This window comes from Metopolophium dirhodum, chromosome 5 (assembly GCF_019925205.1).
Source record: "Metopolophium dirhodum isolate CAU chromosome 5, ASM1992520v1, whole genome shotgun sequence".
In the NCBI taxonomy this organism is placed as follows: Eukaryota; Metazoa; Arthropoda; class Insecta; order Hemiptera; family Aphididae; genus Metopolophium; species Metopolophium dirhodum.
Window position 1 is genome coordinate 35,870,150 of NC_083564.1, and position 21,256 is coordinate 35,891,405.

A 21,256-nucleotide genomic window follows, 5' to 3' on the forward strand; every position below is an offset into this window, starting at 1 on the left:
TTCCACATTTTTTCAAAACTCTAATTTCGGAAAAAAGAAAAGCACGCGCTGTTTGGCAAAGAACTAAATATCCCTCTAACAAACGACTATTTAATCACCTCACCAATAAACTCAAAAGAATCCTAGCTAAAATCAAATCCGACAACTTAACAAACCATCTCGCATCCCTTTCCACCACCGACAATTCTCTTTGGCAAAACACCAGAAAAATTCTCCGCTCTCAACCACCAGTACCCCCTCTGAGAAACCCTGACGGCACATGGCTTATCACTGACTCAGAAAAAGCTAATGTTTTTCGTCATCACCTACACACAACGTTCCAGCCACATATTGACATCATACCCCGTAACAAAATAGTTGAAGTCGACCACTTCCTATCCAGTCCACTACCTATGACCCTTCCGCCAAAACATATCAGACCCAGTGAAGTCGAATTTATAATCAATAAATCTGCGCGTCATAAAACCCCAGGTTACGACCTCATTACATCAGAAGTCGCCTCCCAACTTCCCAGAAAAGCCATCTTATCACTCACGCACATTTACAACTCCATGCTCAGACTCTCATACTTTCCTCTACTCTGGAAATTCTCGATCATAATTATGATACTCAAACCCGGGAAACCCGCTGACTCTCCCAGCTCATACAGACCAATAAGCCTTCTACCTTTCTTCTCCAAAGTATTTGAAAAACTCACACTTAAACGCCTACTCCCAATCATTAACAGAAACCTCCCAGACAATCAATTCGGTTTTCGTAATAACCACTCCACCATACACCAGGTTCATCGTATAGTTGACAAAATTTCATATTCCCTTGAAAAGAAACTAATCTGCACAGGCGTCTTCTTAGACGTAGCACAAGCGTTTGACAAGGTTTGGCATCTCAGCCTCCTCTTCAAATTAAAATCAATATTTCCTCCCAGCTTCTACTTAATCTTCAAGTCCTATCTAGAACACAGGCACTTCTCTGTACGATATGGATCAGCCCTATCTGACATATCATCAATTAGAGCTGGAGTACCGCAAGGAGCTGTAGCGGCACCTCTTTTATTCAACCTGTACACATCAGACCAACCCACTACCAACCTCACCACCACCGGTGACTTCGCCGATGATAAAGTCATCTTGGCTCTTCACTATGACCCTCACGAGGCGTCCAGCAGAATCCAAACCCACCTTGACATCCTCTCGACATGGTACAAAGAATGGGGGCTCAAACTCAATGAATCCAAATCCATCCACTGCACATTCACTCTCAGATCAATAAGCTGCCCCCCTATCACACTTAACAACAAACCTCTCCCGACCGCTCAAAATGTCCGTTACCTAGGCTTATGCCTAGATCGTCGACTCACGTGGGCTACCCACATACTTGTTCGACTTGTACTAAATAATCGTCAAAGACAACTTCGCCTCCTCCTATCATCCAAACATCTCTCACTACACAATAAAATCCTCATGTACAAAGTACTCCTCAAACCTATCTGGTCTTATGGAATCCAACTCTGGGGTTCAGCCAAAGACTCCAATATAAATCGAATCCAAACATTCCAATCCAAATGCCTTAGGCAGATAACTAAAGCCCCTTTTTATGTTACAAACGCTACCCTCCACAGGGACCTCCTCATTCCGACAGTAAAAAATGTTGCCAAAACCCTATATAAACGTTTCCACCTTAAACTCTCAAATCACCGAAACCCTCTCATCCAAAACCTATCCTCCCGAACAATCCCGGGCGACCCTGGCCGACGTTTAAAGCGTAGCTGGTGCCGTGACCTACTAGTCGACTAGTCCACCATCCCGTTATGAAGTGCTATTAATGAATAGCTTCTTCTTCAAGCCAACCATGACCAATGCCCTATAATTGTATTACCCCTCCATTGTGCTTATTGTAATTTTATTTTTATACAGATTGTGCAAATAAAAATAAATAAAAAAAAAAAAAAAAAATTATAATATTGCATAATATCATTGTAGACGTGGATTTTATATTTGGTCAAAACTATCCAAATTACTGTTAAAAATACATAATATATCGTGGTGTATATATTTAACGAGGATTAAGACAGAATAAATCCACAAATCTACTATCATTATTTAATCCTTTGTTTAATTTGTCACCGGCAACATGTCTTGTCGTGCAGGATCAGCTAGTACAACATAAGATAGGTGTAATATACTTATATACTTACTATATAAGTAATATAATATATATAATATATACTTTAGTTCATTATTTTTGAGTGGATTTTACCTTTCTACTTTGGTACTTGTACTGCATGAGACACTACACTTAAGATTCAAAAATGTACCTATATGTGGTTATTTTATGAATTAGCCCACCTCCTGACCCTTACATTTCTGCTTGAAAACTATCACACCTGTTTCCAAGCCATAAACACCCTTTTTAGAACCTCATAAAATAATTACATTTGTATCCAATAAAATTAAATTTGAGCAGCAATTACTAAAGACTGTTTTAATAATCGTAAATATAAGAAAAATATAAACTTGAAGTCTTGCATTAAATTTATTTATTTATTTTACAATAATTCAATTTTTTTTTTATTTCTGCATTCCATTGATAATTTATAATTTGAACAATTAAATACGATTCTATATTTTCATGATTTTAAAAAAATACAAAATATATTATAATATTACTATCACATAATAAATAAATATAATATAACTGTGGTCTCTGTTATATAATATGTATAACAAAATAAAACAATATAATACTACATATTATTATCTAATATTTTCTTCTCCTTCTCCTGGATCTTTTATTATTTGGATGATTAGGTTGAGGGGGAGGGTCATCATCATTATCACCATCACTTTCTATATGATCTTCATGTTTATTTTTACTCTAAAAATATATTATTTTTAATTATTATTAATTTATGTTCAAAAACAACATTCAAAACAGTATTACTTTTTATATCCTACCACTCCAAACAAAATTTTAGTGTGACCAAATAAACCAAAATAAGTGGGATTATACTAGGGTAAATAATGCCAACAGAAGTTCCTCCTGCGGTCTTCGATACCATGAAAAAAAATGTGGGATTATACTGATTTTATCCCACTTTCATGAAAATCAAAGATGTAGAATATTAATATTATGTTTTTGTATGATAAAAATAAATATTTTATTATCTGATTCAAAATTTTAGCAATAAAATTATCACCATCAAAACATTAACCACTATCATTATTCATTCATAAATTATAACTATATTATAAATACTATAATATCAAAAAAGTTTTATTCAAATGTTATTTTACTATTAAATATTTATATTTTATAAAAGTATTGTTTATTTAATTATTTTGTGAAATAAGCTTTTTATGATTTTATCCGATAGGCATAAGTAATTCTCAAACCTTTTTAGACAAGACAAATTATGATCACACTAAACAAATACCAAAATATTTTCCTACTTACTTTATCCCATTCTTTTTGTAACTCATCTAGCATATTAGGTGTCAATAATCCTTGAGCTAAAAGTCTTTCCGTTAGCCTTCCCTTTCCTATATTTTTATTGAAGTTTCTTTGGTCTGAACCTAAAGACATTTAATTAAACAATTATTAATACATTGTAATGATTTTAAGATATACCTCTTAAATAGTTATGTTTATGTCTTGCAACATTGAAATCTTCCTCAATTGAATCACTACTTGGACTAGATGATTCAGAATTTTTTAACAACCTAGTAATTTGAACCACGCCTTGTTCAATAATATCATCTAATTCTGATTGCATGTCTCTCACTAAATTTGCTTCAAGAAATAGATCAGAAAACCTATAACTATAACAAAAATTGTGTACTATATATAACTACTACAGTAAAATAATGATTTTTTTTTTCAATAAGTCAAATTAAAAAATAATACAAACCTAAACCATAAGTATAAATCCAGAACATCAAACACTGCTTCTAAATGTACCAAGTCAATAATCGTTTTTGGAATAGTGAAAGGCCATCCGATATGTTTGCATAACCAATCAAACGTAATAGATTCATTTTTACTATATTGCCTTGCATACTGTTAAAAATAAATGTGTTAACTTATATTAAATATCTACATTTTTAACTCAAATTAAAATTAGTTATCATTCATTATATAATAGACATTATTACCCAGCAATTGCTTATTTTAATCATAGTATATACCTTAAGAAACATGGTGCAAACAAATGGCATTTTTCTGTTAATGGGGGCACAACAAAAAACGTATCTTGCTCTTAGTGGTAATGGTACATGCTGTATCATATCAGCAAGAAATTTAAAATCTTCTATTTTGCACATGAAATACAATGAGTCGTCGACTGTTGATAATGAAATAAATATATCCTAATACCAAAAAATAAATTATAAAATAAATTAATGAATGTATATAAATTATAATTTTATTCCACTAACCACAAGATTGGATAATGTGGAATTTGGCAAATGGTATGCGTATAATTCTATCTGATCAGCAGTTGGATGAAGTCCTGCCTTAAGTATAGGTTCTGGTTTTTCTGATAATATATTCCTTAAGGTAGGTAAGTCTTGAGGCTTAAATGTTGTTACACAACCCTTAGACAATACAAAATGTTTTTGAATTATAAAAAAGTTGATAAATAATGAATAATATTTATGAAATTATTTAATCACTTTTTCGTATTGTGTTCCATAGCGTCCGGCTCGTCCGGCGATTTGGAGTGCTTGTGACACTGAAATAGTATCCATTTCCTTTTCTCCCTTTTCATTTAAAGTTGGTTTTATTAATGAATAAAATATAACTCTTCTAATACTCCTAAAAATATAAAACTTTTGTTTCAGTAACTGATAATTGTACAAAAAATAATTTTACAACTTACAAGTTTAATCCCATTCCAATAGCATCAGTAGCAACTAGAACACTACAAGAATTTTTAGGGTCATTAAACTTTTGCGCTTGAGCCAATTTTGTATTAGGCGGCAGACCACCATATATAACTGCTACTTCAATACCTCTAGATTCTATCCCTCGACTTACCTAAATTAATATATATTTTTAATAGTAAATCTCTCAGTCATACTCAAATATATTTCATTACCGTGTACACATCATTTTTACTGAAGCAAACAATACAATCACCTGGCACAATATTGTCCAAAGTGCAAACTGCTGAATTTTCGACAGTTAATTCAGTAAGGCGTTTATACCTACAAACCTTACAACAAATCAAGATTAACATAAGCTAAACAAAACTAAATAAAAAAGAAAATTATTATTTTTAATACAATACCTGAACATCTTCACCAGTGGTTATCATTAAACCTTTAACCAAATCAACTGCACCTTCTTCACCACAAATATGAATTTCATTGGCCACTAAACCAAGCAAAGCTCTTGTCCAAGCCCAACCACGACTAGGATCCTTCATCATTTGAATTTCATCAATTACTGCGATATCATCTGAAACATAGAAAAACACATTAGTAGCTTATAGCTATCATTATTTATTTGTTTTTTTTTTGAAAAAAAAATAACACAAAAAGAATTCATAGTTAACTTACATGGTGTGTTTACATTTGCCATTTCAACAGTGCAAGACACATGTTTTGAAGCTTCATTTTTTTCATCGGCAAATTTTCTTTCCTCTCCAGTAACCAAATCACAAGGTGTACCCTAGGATATTTAAAATTATATATTAGAAAAAATATAAATATTATTATTATTACCTATTTCAAAAACTTTAATTTTTTTGTATAATTTGATGTTATTTAAAAACAACATTTTTGAAAATAACATGTATTTTTACTATTTTTTATCATTTTTATTTTTAAGTTTTATACTTTTTTGAATAATACCATACATTTTTTATTTCATATTCCAAAGCAGAATATTATTCTAAAAATTATAATCTATAAAAATCAAATTCGGGCAAGTAGTTTATTAGTTATAACGTATAACTTATAAACTTTTAAAGTTTTAATGAGCAGAGTAGTGGATAACATTTTGAGGGGTACCCCTAACCACTCTACTCCGCTTAAATGCTTATAACTAATGAACTACTTCTCCGAAATTTGATGCTTATAGACTAAAATATTCTGCTTAGGAATGTGAAATTAAAAATATATTGTGTGAATGTCATTCAAAAAAGTTAAAATTTAAAATATATAATTTGTTTTCAGAAATGACATCGTAATATGTAAAACAAAAATTTTCAAAAAAGGTGAAACTTTTCGAAATAATGAGTGTAGAAACTTATATGGAACACCGTATACATATTTTAGGTTATGCATTGTTTTATAAAATAGTTTATTACAATTTTTTTTTATATTCTAGATCAAAGTGAAAATTATGAAAAGTTCAACTATAAAATGAAATCAAAATATTTTATCTTATTGTAATCTTACTCTTTCATTTGATTTACGATACACCTCAGTTGCTAAAAGTTTTAAAGGACCACAATACACTCCTGAATTGGATGACAAGTATTTTTCTAAAGCATGATATGTTTTTCCACTATTTGTTGGACCGGCATGGAATATAATTTTGCGATTAATAGCTCTTGCCTCTGGATACCTATACAAAATTATCATAATATACCTAACATTTTAAACACTTTAGAAATATACTTTAGGATTTAGAATAATGTCCAGTTGGACATAAAATATGTGTTGTATTAATAGCAAAGTAATTGTCGTGTTAACATATTAATGTGGATCTAATCAATAATTACTTACTACTTGATAAACACAGTTGAGCGTGTAGTAATTATCAGATTTATCTATTTATTTAATGGGTTTTTATTAGATTTTGTATTTTTGCTGCTTGAAAAAATTATGCATCCATTCCTTAATGATGTGTATACATATTTGAAGAATGTAACATAATCAGTACCAATAATTTAGTAAACATCGTAAATAAATTTAAAAAATGTTAAGAAATTGAAATGTGAAGCCTAACCAACACTCTTGTTTAGTATTTAAATATAATAAGTAATCTAAATATATTTGAAAACCTCTCCGGCAATCGACATGTGTTATTCAATATTTAAAACTTAATTTTCCCTATTTTATGGTTTAACGTTATAGAAATTATTTGAAATATTGAAGTAATTTTTATTAGGATTATAATATCTTCTAAGAGAGTATTAATAACACAGTTCTATATGAATTTGAAGTATTTTTAAAAGACTGTTTCTTAGAAGCAAGCTAGGTTTAAGACAATTATACTTTAAACATTTAAAGTATAGTAATATATTATTGTAATTTATAATGTTAAGTTATAATGTATTTAAAGAAAGTATAATCTATTAAAATAAAATAAGCAAACCAATTGGCAGGTGATCGAAGATCGCTTATTTTCTTTAAATCATCCATACACTCAAGATGAGGAAACATTTGTTTTGCATGTCTCAAGAAATATGGAAGTATATCATCTACATGTCCAGCTCCTTGTAAAATATCACTAATAACTACATGAAGATCAACAGGCAATGTATTGGCTTCAAGACAATATCTTCTAAAACTTATGTACGCTTGGTGCTGCAAATAATCTAAAACATAATAACTATAATGTAAATTGGGTTTGGTCCATAGAAATATAAAGATTATATTATGTCTATGGTTTGGTAAGATTTGTAAAAAATATCATACTATCTAATCCATTTTCTAAAGCCAACTGTTTGATTTCAGGCTTCTGGTAAAATCTGTTTAGTACTTTTAAAAGATCGCCTTTATTCAGTCTACCAGTAAGTTCAACACCAACATTTATATCATCTGGATTTGGTTTTACAGGTACTGGGACAAATAGAGTAGACAAATTATCATCTTTTTTAAATCTTTTCTGCATGACTACAGAAGTAAATTTTGGTCTGCCATATCTATAAATTAAAAATTACCGATCAATACAAACTGAAATACAAATAGTCTAAAGATGAGATATTATCATTAAATTACATTAGGTAAACACTAAATAACAAAATATATTAAATAACATTTTAAAACAATAATTAACAATAACTTCCGGAATACCTGTGATATTTTATTAGTGTACTATAATGTCGGTACTTATTGGCACATAAAGTAGTAAAAATATTCATTCTTTGAAATTGAACTATTCTTATACCTAAAATGAGTTGTGACTGTCGGCTGGCCAGTCGTTAATTTTACAACGAACAAGTCAGTATAATTAAAATTTATTCAGTTTTTTTAATTGACGCCAGTGTATCAGTTTAAAAGTCAAATCGATTGGATACATATTACATACAACTACTTAGTACTCACTATAGTAGTTAGTATGAAACTATGAAACTATGAACTTAGTAGTTCGTCGTGCATATTTCAAAATGTGCCTTCTTATCACCGGATAATTTTTTTTATCCCCAACATTCATGGTTTATACTTTATACTATACCACATGTTACCACAGATTATACAGATAATATATTTATTACAATTTTGAAATTAAAATAATTATATATTTACATATTTATGTACCTATCTAAATTGTTCTATGCTATCACGGCTAACCATCTATAGCCGTGGTTCATGGTCTATACCACGATTTATTGATTTATCAGTATTATTATTTATTATCACGTGTATGGTGCACCGTAGTATTATTGTATTGACTATTATTATACATTATACATTTATACTGTAGTTGACAGTTTTTGTAGTTCCGTACTTCCATACTTCATTACTTCAATAGGTAGTAAATTTATGTGTTCAGTGATTTCACTATGAAGCACTATGAACAATGAAACCTTTACTATTTCAAAACTATCGCGCATTTATTATTTAAGATGTTTAAGAAACGCTAACAAATTGTTCCAATTGTATACTGTCACGAAAATGCATGATGTCTAATATTATATACCACATTAAAACCACTCCAATCTACTAATCGAAACTCTCTTTATATTAACGTTCTATGGAACACGAAAAAACATCAAAGAATGAGTTATTGACTTTTTTTTCTAATATTTTAAAGTTTAAACTAAGGAAACAATATTTGTTTTGCTTACAAAAGTAAAACAATGGAGTTTTTTAATTTTTTGGCAGACTGTTTAAAAAAAGTAAGTCTGTTGGATTTTAACAAATTAGTGTACTTAAATACATGTAATTTCTGTATTCTTTTGAACAAAATCAGAATGAACTATTTTAATGGTGTATAAGTATTTTTCAAATATATCTCAACCGTTGACGAAATAACCTGTGTACATTTATCAAAATTAAGTGGTGTTTATACCCAAGTACCTACTTACGTTTTTTGAAAACAATTATAAATTATTTTCATATTTCATAATATAAACAGGTAGATTAGAAAAATTAGATATGTCATCCATGTCATTGACTTTGATTGACTAATCTAATGCAAGGTTGCATAAACAATTGGTTAATAATATAATGTTTTAATAAAATTAAATGGGCCTCTAAATCATTTTTAAGGGACCGTTAGCTTACTATTTATTCATTAAATTATTATGCCCATATGCATATTAAATTTATGTGACACATATTGTAATTGATTATGCAACCTGACGAGAGTACCTACCAATATAATGTACAACTGAGTTGCAGCAGAGATCTGACCAGTATATATATTTTCAAGATTGTTACATACCTTGTATATTATAATTAATGTTTTATTGTACTAGATGAAATCTGATGACACATTACCACGAGTCACATCCCCGCGCATGTATAATGATGGCAATATAACATTTGAAGGGTTAATGGTGGTTTTTGCTTCGTTCTCCACTTATTTGCAATATTTGAACATTTATAAATCAGTTTGGTGGTTACCAAATTCAAATTATACTTTATGGGTAAGATATTATACTAATATAATATTTTCATTACATTTGTTTTCTAGATAATATTTCTATGCGACAATTCTAAATTAAATATTATCAGATTGTTAGGTATGTTAAAAATTTAAAAAATGTAAATGCATATTATTTTATTTTGGCATTAATAATTTATATTATAATAAAAGAACTAATATAATTCAAAACTTAACTTTTTTTTTAATATAACAAATAACAATTAAATAAAAACCAATATTGAAAGAAGAAATTAATTTAACTGCTGTTAATAATTTATTTTATTCTTGATAAATGCTAAATTTTATTTATACAAATCAATGTTTAAGATCATATAATTTACAAAAGATTATGAAAAAAAAATAATTAAATGATTTTTTCAGATAATAAAGTAGTAATGTATTATAATATAAAGATATTTGTGACTATTCAATATGAATGCAATATTATGAGTATCAAAGTTATGTATTATACTTATGAATTTCTAATCATTTTTAATTAATTATAAACTATAATGACCTAATTAAAAGGTATGTTAAGTATTTTTCTAAGTCGGTCATATTAATAATAACTAAAATATGGAGTCTATAGAATAATATTACTAAATTTGTTTAGCAGAGTGGATAAATAATTTAAAATTAATATCACATTATTCAATCTTATGATTTTATAATAATCAACATTTATTTTATTATTTGTTTTCAGAAAATACATTTAATTGATTATCAAGTGGTTATATTTATACTAGCTATGCATTGTCGAAGATTTATATATTGCTTAATAACATGGGTTTTCCACATGTTATGTCCTCAAAATTATTGGAAATTTATAAGACTGTTCATTAGGTAAGTTTTTTCTTTTATTTCATATGTGAAATATATTTTTTATTACGTACATTTAAATAAATTTTATTTACCATAAATATTTTCAGATTATTTGTTTCAGTCACACTGTTTCTTTTATTAGCCCTATTGGCATTCGATCTCTACATAAAGTATGATTATTTAATAATAATTTACTTGTTTATGCCGTAAGTCAATAATTTATTTCTATATAAATAAGTGTTTTCTTTATGTAACTAACTATTGGTTTATTTTAGGATAATTGGTTATTTATGCTATTATGGTTTCAAAGCATGCCCATTTTTCGATATGATGTGTATTAGTGAAAAAGAAATAATTATCAATGGCAAATCATTAAGTAAGTTTTTAAAATTATTATTAACATTTATACTTTTTGGCTTTAAATTAACAGTTTATAAAACATTAATTTTTTTTCATTGACTAGGGTTGCTATTATGTAAAAGGTGAATAAAAAAAACTAAAACATGATTATAAAAATTTTATTTTATTTTAACATTTAATGTTGGCTGTCATAATATAATATGCGGCTTACCGGCAAACGTGTTCTACCGGCTGTTGCCATCTACTATAGGGTGTATATAATTTTTAGCCGGCTAACCGCATACAATATTTGTTAATCGCCGGTAGACCGCATACTTTTACGTGCATTTGCCGGTAGACCTCATACTATATGACAGCCAAAATATTTATTCAATCAATGGCATTAAGTATAATTGGCCATGAAATAGTAATTTTATTTGGCCACCAACATTTTTTACCATCTTAGATCTGGACACTTGGGAACATTTTGTTGAGAGACCTAGATATCAATGCTTCATTATTTAGTACAAATGGCAACCCTTTAACAATAACTGTTTTATAATCATATAACATTGCTATAATTTTTTACTACTTATTTATCATAACTTCTAACATTTTCAGTTCAATATACAAATATGCATATATGTACATCAAACCCAAAAATAATTCGATCAGAAGTGGAAAATATGAGAGATGATTTTAATAATAGGCTAACCCAAATACTGTTTTCTTCTTTTTTCTCAGCATATTATGCATGCTTTTTACCACTAGTATTTGTACAAGTATGTTATTTTATTGTTTTTAATTAAACACATAGTACTTCATAATTTTCTGATTTTTCATGTATGAATCTCTATGTAATGGACATTGAAAAATATGTGTCCACTATTGGGAATATAAACCATACAAGGACCTCTTAGTTGGACTGTAAGAGTTTTTATAATTTAATATTGTCTATTATAAAGAGATTTTACACTGTCAAGAGGTGTCTGTATTTTGTGAATAGATATTTCACTATATTAACAACTATAGAAACACCACTAATCCACTTCTTATAAAAATCAGTATATTGTGTTTTACTATATACATAATAGGTATTATTTTAGGGGAAAATTATCCAACCAATATTGAAGAATAAACTTGCTATTTATTATTTAAATTTAGCCATACTGATTTATTGTTCTATTGGACTGGACTCCAGGACAATCTGGAAAAGTGGGATGTACCAGAAATTGACTAACAATTCTAATAAAATCATATTGATTTTCTCTAACAATAACAAAATTTGTTACATGAAAAAGTCTTATTTTGAATTAAATATTAACTGTTACTTACTGATCATTTTTTCGTTTTATATCAATATGAGTAAAATACGTTGTTTCAAATTTTGTGCTATTAATTTTCTATAAAAACAATTTTGGGTATTCGTTTAGTATGTGACCTACCGGACCGCGTGGCCTACCATATTGGGTATTAATTTAGTAAGTGACCAACGAGACCGATAATTCATTTAAAAGCAGTCAAATTAAAAATCATAAAATTATGTTAATAATTATTTAATTAATAAATTAGTAATACAAATATAAAATAATACAGAATTACATTTAACAATGTCAAGGTCAGTCAAACAAAATATAAGTTTAAAAAAAAATACCTATAACAGCAGTATGTCAAAACTATTTAAAATGTCATAAAATTATATTTAATTTTTAAAATATTTTTAGCAATACACTTTTTGTACATTACTTGAAAAATTTAAAAAAATGTATCTTACCTGTTGATAGATTGGTACACGTTTGTTGCCCATACATAATATAGATAATCGTCTTGGTAGATCACATACTAACAAATACCTAATTTTAGAATTTGTTTCATTGTTTTGATAATTTTTCCCTTTTATTTTATTCAGTTAAATAATTTTTTATTTAATTTTATATATATAATTATATTTTAGACTTATGTGGTTTATGAAGAACATTGGGTGTTAATGCATTTTCCTTTTGTAATGATGACTATGGGCATGATGCTATGTATTCATTATTATCCTGTTAAGTAAGGAATTATATATACTAATAAAATACAAATTTTAATACTTTTTTTTAAAATATAATACATTATTATGTATAGATTTAAAAATAATATATAAAAATAACTTTTACAAAAGTTTTAATTATTTTTAATTTTAATATGCATAGGTATTTTGATCACTTACATAAAGCAGCTATGCACTTGGGTCGTTGGAAGAGAGTAAAATTAGATCGTCCTCACTTGCCCATACATTTGTATGTATCAATATTATTTGTTCTTATGTTGGTTGTTAACTAATGGAATATTTCAGATGGTCAGAAGAAGTGGTATGGCAACAAGGATCATTAGTTCGACATAATCAATGTTTGTATAAAGCCGAAGGAGTATCAAATGTAGCTGAACCAGGAAAAAATGCTGATAAAGTTTTTTATGTAAGTATACATACATTTTGGGCTGTAATAAGTTTTTGTCAATCTATTTTTTTTATCTTTAGAGAATTTTCAGTAATCCTTCAGAAACAATATTTTTTACATTGGCTTCTATGCAAGTATCATTTATGATAGTGTTGATTATAGCACTGGTCATCAGTTTTCAATGGCATCATATATTTTACCTTTCATTTGTAATGCTATTAAATTATGTTACACTGTGTAAGACTTTATTTAATTACCGTATGACTGCCAAGATATACAAATTGTTAAAAGAAAAAACTCAATAGACAATTAACATTTTCTGAATTGAAACAAACCTTAATGGCAGACTTTACCTCTTTTTTTTTATTATTAATTGGTTGAATGTATAGTCAATTCCACGGGAGAATAATCACTTTTCGCACATCACAAATGATTCAATTGGTTCGTTGAGAACCACGTGATCACGTTAGCACAGAGAAGTTGGTGGGAGATGCCCAGCCCTGACGAGAATCGTTCGGCGGACTGATTATTCTCTCGTGGAATTGACTATAGATATGTTAAATAACTGTGTTATGCAAAACTAATAAACTTTTCTAGATTTAAATTAAATTATAATATAAGATTTGAATGTTATTAAAGGGTTGTCGCACCCGCATTTTTTGTCTCCGTCTTACACACGGACGACATAGACAAAACGTGTTTTACGCAGTCTGAGTAGAACTTGCTCAATTCTGGTTCTAAAATAAAAATTCCTATTATAAAATTAAATTGTGACAATATTTCTAAAGGCAACTCTTTGCGTTTTTTTTTTAAAATTTAGTTATAGTTATTTTAAAAATGTTGAAATTTTTTCTATTTCTAACTGATATAATTAACGTTATTTTAATTATTATGAAAAAAACGCAATGATTTACCCTCAGAAATATTGCCACAATTCAATTTTATAACAGTTATTTTTACTCTAAAACTAAAATTGAGTGAGTTCTACTCAGATTGAGTAAACGTGTTTTGTCTATGTCGTATGTGTGTAAAACGGAGACAACACATGCAGGTGTGACATCCTCTTAATATCTTATTATGTAGTTTTTAAAGCAAATAATTTTGTTTTGCTCAATTTGTGAATATTTTTAGCAACAATAATTATTGTTATTTTCCTACATTTTTTTTCAAAAATTATTTTAATAGTGATGATAGAAAGTTCCTCAATTTTTATTATTATTTTTATTTTTATTTTTTTTTTTATTATCTTTTTTTTTAATTTTTACTTTGTTTACAATTCTAGTCAAAAAGTTTGTATGAATGAATAAGTACTTAATCAGTAATTACAATGTAAATAAAATTAATGATATATTGTACATATTTTTTAAAACTTTTTACATGCCTTACTACCTTGGATTAATTGTCATTTCACATTTTGTTTTTTTTCAATGTTTGTAATTTATGTAAACTAACTTCAATGATTTAGCACTAAATCCAATTAAGATTCTAAATCTTTTGTATTTATATTAGATACTGAACAAGATAGACACATATAGTATTTCAATAATTATATTTCATACAATAAAAACTGATGAGCATACTATATTGTTTTTCTTTATTAATGACCTAGTATGTAGGTGGTTATTTTTATTATACAAAAGGCCTCCTAGATTCTGAGCAAAATTTTAATGACGATCTGTTGTTTTGTAAGTATTTGAATTTTCAAAGAATAAAATACAACTCTTATTCAAATTCCAAATACTTTGCAACCTAAAAATATGTATAGAGCTCGGTTGTTGAGCCACAATGCGGTGCAGAATGGTGGTTTGTATTGATGTAAAATTAAATCAATGATAAATAGCAATGTTAAAATTGAGATCAAACATTTTAAAAAAAGGAGTTCTTTGTAGATTAGGTTATACAAATATCAGTTATATTGTTACTAACAGTTTTATATACCATATTTTTGTTAAAGTACCTTAAGTATCCCTATTTCACTGATAATGTATAAGATTTAAAAATAAAAGTAGACAATATACTATAAACTACAAAATGACCAATTTAATAATTACTTTTGGCAAACAGAAAATTAATCAGTCCTGAATTTAATTTTCTTTGGCTTGTATTTTAGTTACTTTTTCATGCCTCCATATTGATGATATCTTAGAGTCCTAAAATATTAAGTAAAACAATTGTAAAATATAATTTAATTAAATATAGTTTATCATATTTATTATATCCATTTACTTGTACACTAATATTGGCTAAAGAAAGCTCATCCCTTAAAGAATCGCAAAGTTCAAATATTTCTTGTTTGCTAATCTCAGACTTTGATTGTAATGCTAACTGTCTAAGTTTTGTTCTAAAATTTACTGTAATATCAATAACTAAACTGTTTTCAGCATCAGACTTGAACTAAAAATATAATTTTTAAAAAAAAACTATTATTAATTTTTTTTTTTTTTTTGAAACCATTACCTTTGATCTAGATAAATCAATTCCAAATGACTCCAATGTTTTAACTACTAAATTCAATGCCTGAATCACTTCCAATTTTGAACAATTAAAATGAAAGTCCTAAATTAAATCATACTCTTTTTAGTAATAAAATTAAATTTAAAACAATATGAAAAAAAGTTAAACATTACCACTGTAAGTAATTTATTGAATATGCTAATAAGCTCAATAAGTAAATTTAAAGCTTTCGATGTATTAAAATTATCTGCTAAATTGATTAATATATCATTTTCAATGTCATTTATTTTCTGAAATAAAAATGTTAAATTTAAGTGAGGAAAGATTTGTTTTATTTTAGTTATATAATTTTCTTACTTTTAGTAATGTGATATCAGGAATATGCTTACTGTTGTAAGTATTTAAATGAGCATAACAATTAGCGATGAAAGAATCCAATTTTTTTAACACTCCACAGGCTACATCCATTGTACTATCATTAAATTCCAAATCTAAAATATTTACATAGGTAAAATATAATAAAAATCAAATTGTTATGCTTTTTCTAGATATTTCACTTCAAATTCTCAAAATAGGTAAACGTTTTGAAAACTAATATGAGAATTTAATTTACCATTTTTGAAATTTGATAATAAACATAGCGTTCGAAATTGATTAGCGGTATATGAATTGAGTAGTTCTTTAACACTGATGGTGTTCATTAACGATTTTGACATTTTAATATTATCTCCTACATGTAAGTGCCCTGAAAAACATAATCTTTTATTATTGTATAATGAGGGAAAGCAAATAATTAAATAAGAACCTGTATATATCCAATGTTTGACCCAATCATCGACATTATGATATGCACAGCATTGAGCTTCTTCATTTTCATGATGTGGGAATAGCAAATCTATTCCTCCAGAATGTATGTCAACACTGGATCCGAAATAATGACTGTAAATATTTAATAAAATCAGATACAATTATTTAAAAAAATAATTTAGAATTCCATAATATATTTACATAATAATTATTAAATACATATAAAGTACATTTAAAAAAAGTAGATACCTAGCAACAGCAGAACATTCAATGTGCCATCCTGGTCTTCCAGGTCCCCAAGATGAATCCCATGAAGGTTCACCTGGTTTTGTTGCTTTCCACAATGCAAAATCTAAGTTACTTTTTTTGAACATATGGGGTACAACTTCAGGCACTTTAACCATTTTTCCATATCTTTTATACTTTGTTGTATCAAAGAACAATGAACCTTTTTACATTGAAACTATTAAACCTAAAAGGCTTTTTTAACATTTTTAACCAAAATAATTTTTAATTATTTTCAAAACTTACCATCGTCTGCAGAATAGACTAGATCTTTATCGAATAGGTTTTGAATAAAATTTATGACTTGAGGAATAAAATCAGTTACTCTTGCTATAATTTCTGGTTCTTTTATGTTTAACAAATTTATATCTTCAATAAATTCTACTTCGTAGTTCCTAAAAATATTAAATAATTGATGCAATAATTATTTTATAGACAAAAATAGATAAATATTGTCTACATAGTATAATATGTTTGAATTATCCATCATCCAAACCTTGCTAATTGAAGTGGGTCTATGTTTAAGGCACGTGCTTTTGAAATAATTTTATCGTCCAAATTAGTGATGTTCATTACTTGAAATACAGACAACTGAAAATAGTTCTCCAAAACTCTTCTGATAATGTCAAACTTAACGTAACAGCTAGAACAAATATGTATAAACATTGTTTCTTAAATCCTTTAAATGATATTTAGGTACCAAAATAAAAAAAAACTGACCTTGCGTGTCCAATATGCATTGAATCATATACCGTGGGACCACACACATACCATGTCAGAAGCTTGTTACATTTCAATGGTTCTTTAGTCTTGGTTTTACGATTGTACACCAACACATTTGATCTGTTCGTATAAAACGAACGATTGGTCAGCAAACTACCGAGAACACCGAGATTACGCATGATCATAGTCGAAACATACAAGGAGTATGACCAATATTATTCTAAAATAAAACCATAAAAGTATAAACCTCAAATATTCGATTTTAATTAGCCGTTTGAAACATTTTAAATTTTTATGAAGTATTGAAATATGAACTCACTAGAGTAGTAGAATCACAGAATATATGAAATTTTATATATTCTGTGGTAGAATACTAGACTGAACCTCGACTCTGCTCGACATACAGAATTCTATATACATACAGATATACCTACAGACATACAGATTTCAAATATCAATTTATTATCAGACAATCATGTCCCACTGTTGATAAGGAATATATTAACAACAATATTTCAGTCTTTCTAATATTATTATGCACCTACCATAGACATATTAATAAATTTATTTATATGTCTATGGTACCTACAATAATTAATAATTTATCGCATTGCCACCACGGACAATCTGCTAACCGGGTGATGTAAACTCAAATTGAATTCCCGAGCATGCAATACTGAAGTCTGAAATGCTTTGCAAATAATTTTTCATTAAATTTCCATTAAACATTTATTATTTAATTATATTTTAACAATATCTGTAACTAGCAGGGCCTTGCACCCGAATTAACCCGAACCCCTAACACCCCTAAACACCTTTAAAAAATCAAACACCCGTAATAATTTTGTTTTAACATTAATTTAAGTTATTTTATTATTTTTTGTCTGTCATGACTCATGGGAAAAATAAAACGATATAGTTTTGGGAGCAACAAAATTAACATTAACGTCTTTAAATGTATATGGAGCTAGGTTATGTAAGTGGAATCGAATACATCATGTTAATATACACTTGTAAAGACCAATGTCTCCGTTTCATAATAATTTGAAAAGCCGTTTAATTGATACTGTTTTTAAAAATACGAAATTAGGTTTTTTTTTATTTATTATTTTGGTTTGTTTTTTGGTAGGTAGGTTCCTTAGTTTAAGAATTAGTAAAAAATCTGTGATCAATTGATTTAGTTTACAAATAAGTCTTCGTTGATTCCTGAAAAATACTGGAAAGTCCTAATTGGAGCAACAGTTTGTTCTACCTATCGGCTATCATGTACCCATTCATGTAAGTCGTCTTGCCACCTGTAACTCCTGAGTCATCATTTCTACCTCTAACCAATATTAAAATTATACATTTTTATAATATTATATATATTAGGTACATTATTTTTATAAGCTTTATTTAAAATAATTAATAAATAAGATATTGAAATTATAGATTTGATGTATAAATAATGTATTGTACAATGTTTAAATATTATGATATATTATCTAGGTACCTCATCGTACTTACCTACTATTTATATTGGTACTGCATAACAGCTTCGGAATATAAACTAATTGTTATATATATTTATTGTGAATAAATTACTTATGAGTAATGATACAAAAATATTAAATTTTATTCCTCAGATTAAGAAGTTGTTTCTGGCAAACCTATTTACTTGTATAGTTGTATATTTTAATTTTGTATTGATTATTGTGTTATTTTTATTACTGAACGGAAATCCCAATAATAACTTTCATTCATTATCTCCGTCGCTTTCTAAACCGTTGGAAGAATGTCAAAAATATTATCGTATGATTTTTAAAAAAGGTTATATATAGGTAAATTATACTAAATCTATTGGTTTATATTGTGATAGAAACTTAAAAATAATAGGTTATTATTTATATTAGGTATCAATAAACTATCTAGAATACCTAATTAGAAACATTATTATATTTTAAAAAATGTTACATTTTAATATATTATGTACCTATTTATATCTATTTTCATGTTAAGTATTGCACTAAATCAGATTTATATATTTTTTTAAAACTCATTAGCTAAAAAAATTAATAATTTATCAAATTCAAAAAAAAAACTTATACAACTTTAACTTGATCAGTACCTATGTGCCAGTGCCGCAACAACCGCAGAAGCAGTTTGTTTCAGTTGTTGTTCGTATGTCAAATTTAACCATACAAATTAGTCCAAAAGTTTATAGACATTCTAACGTATTCTCTCGAAGCCGGCACCCCTAGACACTGTGTGGGTGAAGTTATATTTTTTTGCAATTAAATTTCAATACGTATAAATCGACTGCCGATATTTAAATACGAAAATGTGTCTTAGATAACCTATTGATCTATTGTAAAATAGAAGTTTAACCAACTAATAATAACGCCGTATAAAATATGAAATATGAACATGTGAAGAAATTCCGGAAAAACCATAAAAAAATCGTGTGTTTGCAGTGTTTTCTTAAAACCCAAATGTTTAACATTATTTAATTGAACTTAAAATTATTTAAGTGGTATCTACCATACACCTAAAAATCATATAATTAAATAACATTATTGTATTTATTAATATTTTATAAGGAAGATCGTAAGTAGGTACATACCATAGGTATTGCCTAATAACTTATATCAAATTTTAAAAAATATTCTATTAATCTACTATAACAATAATTAACAGTGGTAGATAATATAGTATGTACCTACCTAGAATTTAATGTATTTTTCATAATATCACAATTTCGTGCACCTAATACAACTTCATTTTTAAAATTACTCTACGTCTGGTGGTCATGTGTCAGCTTGCCTGACAATAAATATATATTTTAGGTCTATCGTGTCAAAAGAGTGGATAGAAGATAAAAACTTACGTAAATATTTATTCTTTCGATGAATCTCGTGCCCTACGAGCGTATAATACTGTCTAGTATCGGAGTAGTTGCAGTGCATTTCCGTCAAGGGAAAGTATTGAGTACTCTAAAAGTATTGAGATGAATGACATATTTTGTGTAAATAAGTACCTAGCTTATTAATGACTAGAATGGAACGAAATATGTGCGTACATATTGCAATCGTTATTTGTCTCAGGCTATTGTCATTTGCCATAAATTGTTTATAATTAGATACAACCTAACCGATGGATATTTACACATTCCCTTTAAAAACTATATTTGAGCGTTTATTTGGTTCTACTTGACGCTAATGCGGGAAATTTAATTGTATTTAATTTTACGGTAACGAAGATCATTAATAGTGTGTATGGATTATACCTATACATATACAATTTACACAACTGGTGATTATTCCATTTTTTTTAGTTTGAAAGGCTTGCAGTAAAATTGTGTACGGATTATTATTACAGATCTTTCACACATTTTTTATTGAGATTACTATAACATTTTGTCCCTATTTGTGACTTGGATATTTTAACAAGGAATGTTGAAATTCCTTGATAAAATATCAAATGTATAGGGGTTGGGGCGAGGTTCTTTCCTTTAGATAACCAGTTATTAAAAATAACTTATCGGCATTGATTGTTTTTTTTTTTTTTACATAAGTAGACTATGT

The 21,256-nt window shown here is 27.7% G+C and overlaps 3 protein-coding genes across 7 annotated transcripts; 1 reads left to right on the plus strand and 2 right to left on the minus strand.

The window, feature by feature from the left end:
- Positions 1 to 2,521: 2,521 nt before the first annotated feature.
- On the minus strand, positions 2,522 to 8,435 carry LOC132944482 (ATP-dependent RNA helicase SUV3 homolog, mitochondrial). 2 transcript variants are annotated; one of them, XM_061013851.1, is made up of 15 exons: positions 8,025 to 8,435; positions 7,647 to 7,873; positions 7,324 to 7,546; positions 6,402 to 6,570; positions 5,559 to 5,670; positions 5,288 to 5,457; positions 5,096 to 5,212; positions 4,877 to 5,034; positions 4,671 to 4,812; positions 4,434 to 4,592; positions 4,185 to 4,364; positions 3,908 to 4,056; positions 3,628 to 3,818; positions 3,454 to 3,572; positions 2,522 to 2,874 (listed from the first exon to the last, which is right to left on the minus strand). In XM_061013851.1, the coding sequence occupies exons 1-15, from the start codon at positions 8,090 to 8,092 to the stop codon at positions 2,758 to 2,760; spliced, it is 2,301 nt and encodes a 766-aa protein (XP_060869834.1). In that variant the 5' UTR covers positions 8,093 to 8,435; the 3' UTR covers positions 2,522 to 2,757. The 2 variants fall into 2 exon arrangements, with proteins under 2 accessions (XP_060869834.1, XP_060869835.1); XM_061013852.1 differs by lacking the exon at positions 8,025 to 8,435 and having other exon boundaries at positions 7,324 to 7,560; positions 7,647 to 7,782.
- Positions 8,436 to 8,590: 155 nt separating this feature from the next.
- LOC132944484 (transmembrane protein 39A) lies at positions 8,591 to 14,440 on the plus strand. 2 transcript variants are annotated; one of them, XM_061013857.1, is made up of 10 exons: positions 8,591 to 9,070; positions 9,653 to 9,823; positions 10,526 to 10,665; positions 10,752 to 10,850; positions 10,920 to 11,020; positions 11,605 to 11,765; positions 12,938 to 13,035; positions 13,179 to 13,265; positions 13,322 to 13,442; positions 13,505 to 14,440. In XM_061013857.1, exons 1-10 carry the CDS (start codon positions 9,032 to 9,034, stop codon positions 13,727 to 13,729), a joined length of 1,242 nt encoding a protein of 413 aa, XP_060869840.1. In that variant the 5' UTR covers positions 8,591 to 9,031; the 3' UTR covers positions 13,730 to 14,440. The 2 variants fall into 2 exon arrangements, with proteins under 2 accessions (XP_060869840.1, XP_060869841.1); XM_061013858.1 differs by lacking the exon at positions 8,591 to 9,070 and adding an exon at positions 9,086 to 9,589.
- Positions 14,441 to 14,583: 143 nt separating this feature from the next.
- On the minus strand, positions 14,584 to 20,518 carry LOC132944483 (probable cysteine--tRNA ligase, mitochondrial). 3 transcript variants are annotated; one of them, XM_061013854.1, is made up of 13 exons: positions 20,396 to 20,518; positions 18,013 to 18,123; positions 17,691 to 17,913; positions 17,467 to 17,613; positions 17,217 to 17,365; positions 16,935 to 17,133; positions 16,684 to 16,817; positions 16,492 to 16,623; positions 16,236 to 16,369; positions 16,052 to 16,168; positions 15,882 to 15,980; positions 15,651 to 15,818; positions 14,584 to 15,574 (listed from the first exon to the last, which is right to left on the minus strand). In XM_061013854.1, the coding sequence occupies exons 3-13, from the start codon at positions 17,876 to 17,878 to the stop codon at positions 15,509 to 15,511; spliced, it is 1,533 nt and encodes a 510-aa protein (XP_060869837.1). In that variant the 5' UTR covers positions 17,879 to 17,913; positions 18,013 to 18,123; positions 20,396 to 20,518; the 3' UTR covers positions 14,584 to 15,508. The 3 variants fall into 3 exon arrangements, with proteins under 3 accessions (XP_060869837.1, XP_060869836.1, XP_060869839.1); XM_061013853.1 differs by lacking the exon at positions 20,396 to 20,518 and adding an exon at positions 19,200 to 19,218; XM_061013856.1 differs by lacking the exons at positions 17,691 to 17,913; positions 18,013 to 18,123; positions 20,396 to 20,518 and having other exon boundaries at positions 17,431 to 17,564.
- Between the last annotated feature and the right edge of the window lie 738 nt (positions 20,519 to 21,256).

Bases quoted from the DNA above. Each gene is read 5' to 3' on its own strand.
- LOC132944484 (XM_061013857.1), top strand. From the start codon at position 9,032: ATGGAGTTTTTTAATTTTTTGGCAGACTGTTTAAAAAAA. The intron at 9,824-10,525 runs GTAAGATATTAT...ATTTGTTTTCAG, and splicing joins ATTCAAATTATACTTTATGG to AAAATACATTTAATTGATTA. The intron at 13,443-13,504 runs GTAAGTATACAT...TTTTATCTTTAG, and splicing joins ATGCTGATAAAGTTTTTTAT to AGAATTTTCAGTAATCCTTC.
- LOC132944483 (XM_061013854.1), bottom strand. From the start codon at position 17,878: ATGATCATGCGTAATCTCGGTGTTCTCGGTAGTTTGCTGACCAATCGT. The intron at 16,624-16,683 runs GTTCTTATTTAA...TATGTTTTTCAG, and splicing joins CAAACATTGGATATATACAG to GGCACTTACATGTAGGAGAT. The intron at 15,575-15,650 runs GTAAATGGATAT...TTAATATTTTAG, and splicing joins TAGCCAATATTAGTGTACAA to GACTCTAAGATATCATCAAT.
- LOC132944482 (XM_061013851.1), bottom strand. From the start codon at position 8,092: ATGAATATTTTTACTACTTTATGTGCCAATAAGTACCGACATTATAGT. The intron at 5,458-5,558 runs GTAAGTTAACTA...TCTATGTTTCAG, and splicing joins GGCAAATGTAAACACACCAT to ATGATATCGCAGTAATTGAT. The intron at 5,035-5,095 runs GTAATGAAATAT...ATATTAATTTAG, and splicing joins GTAAAAATGATGTGTACACG to GTAAGTCGAGGGATAGAATC.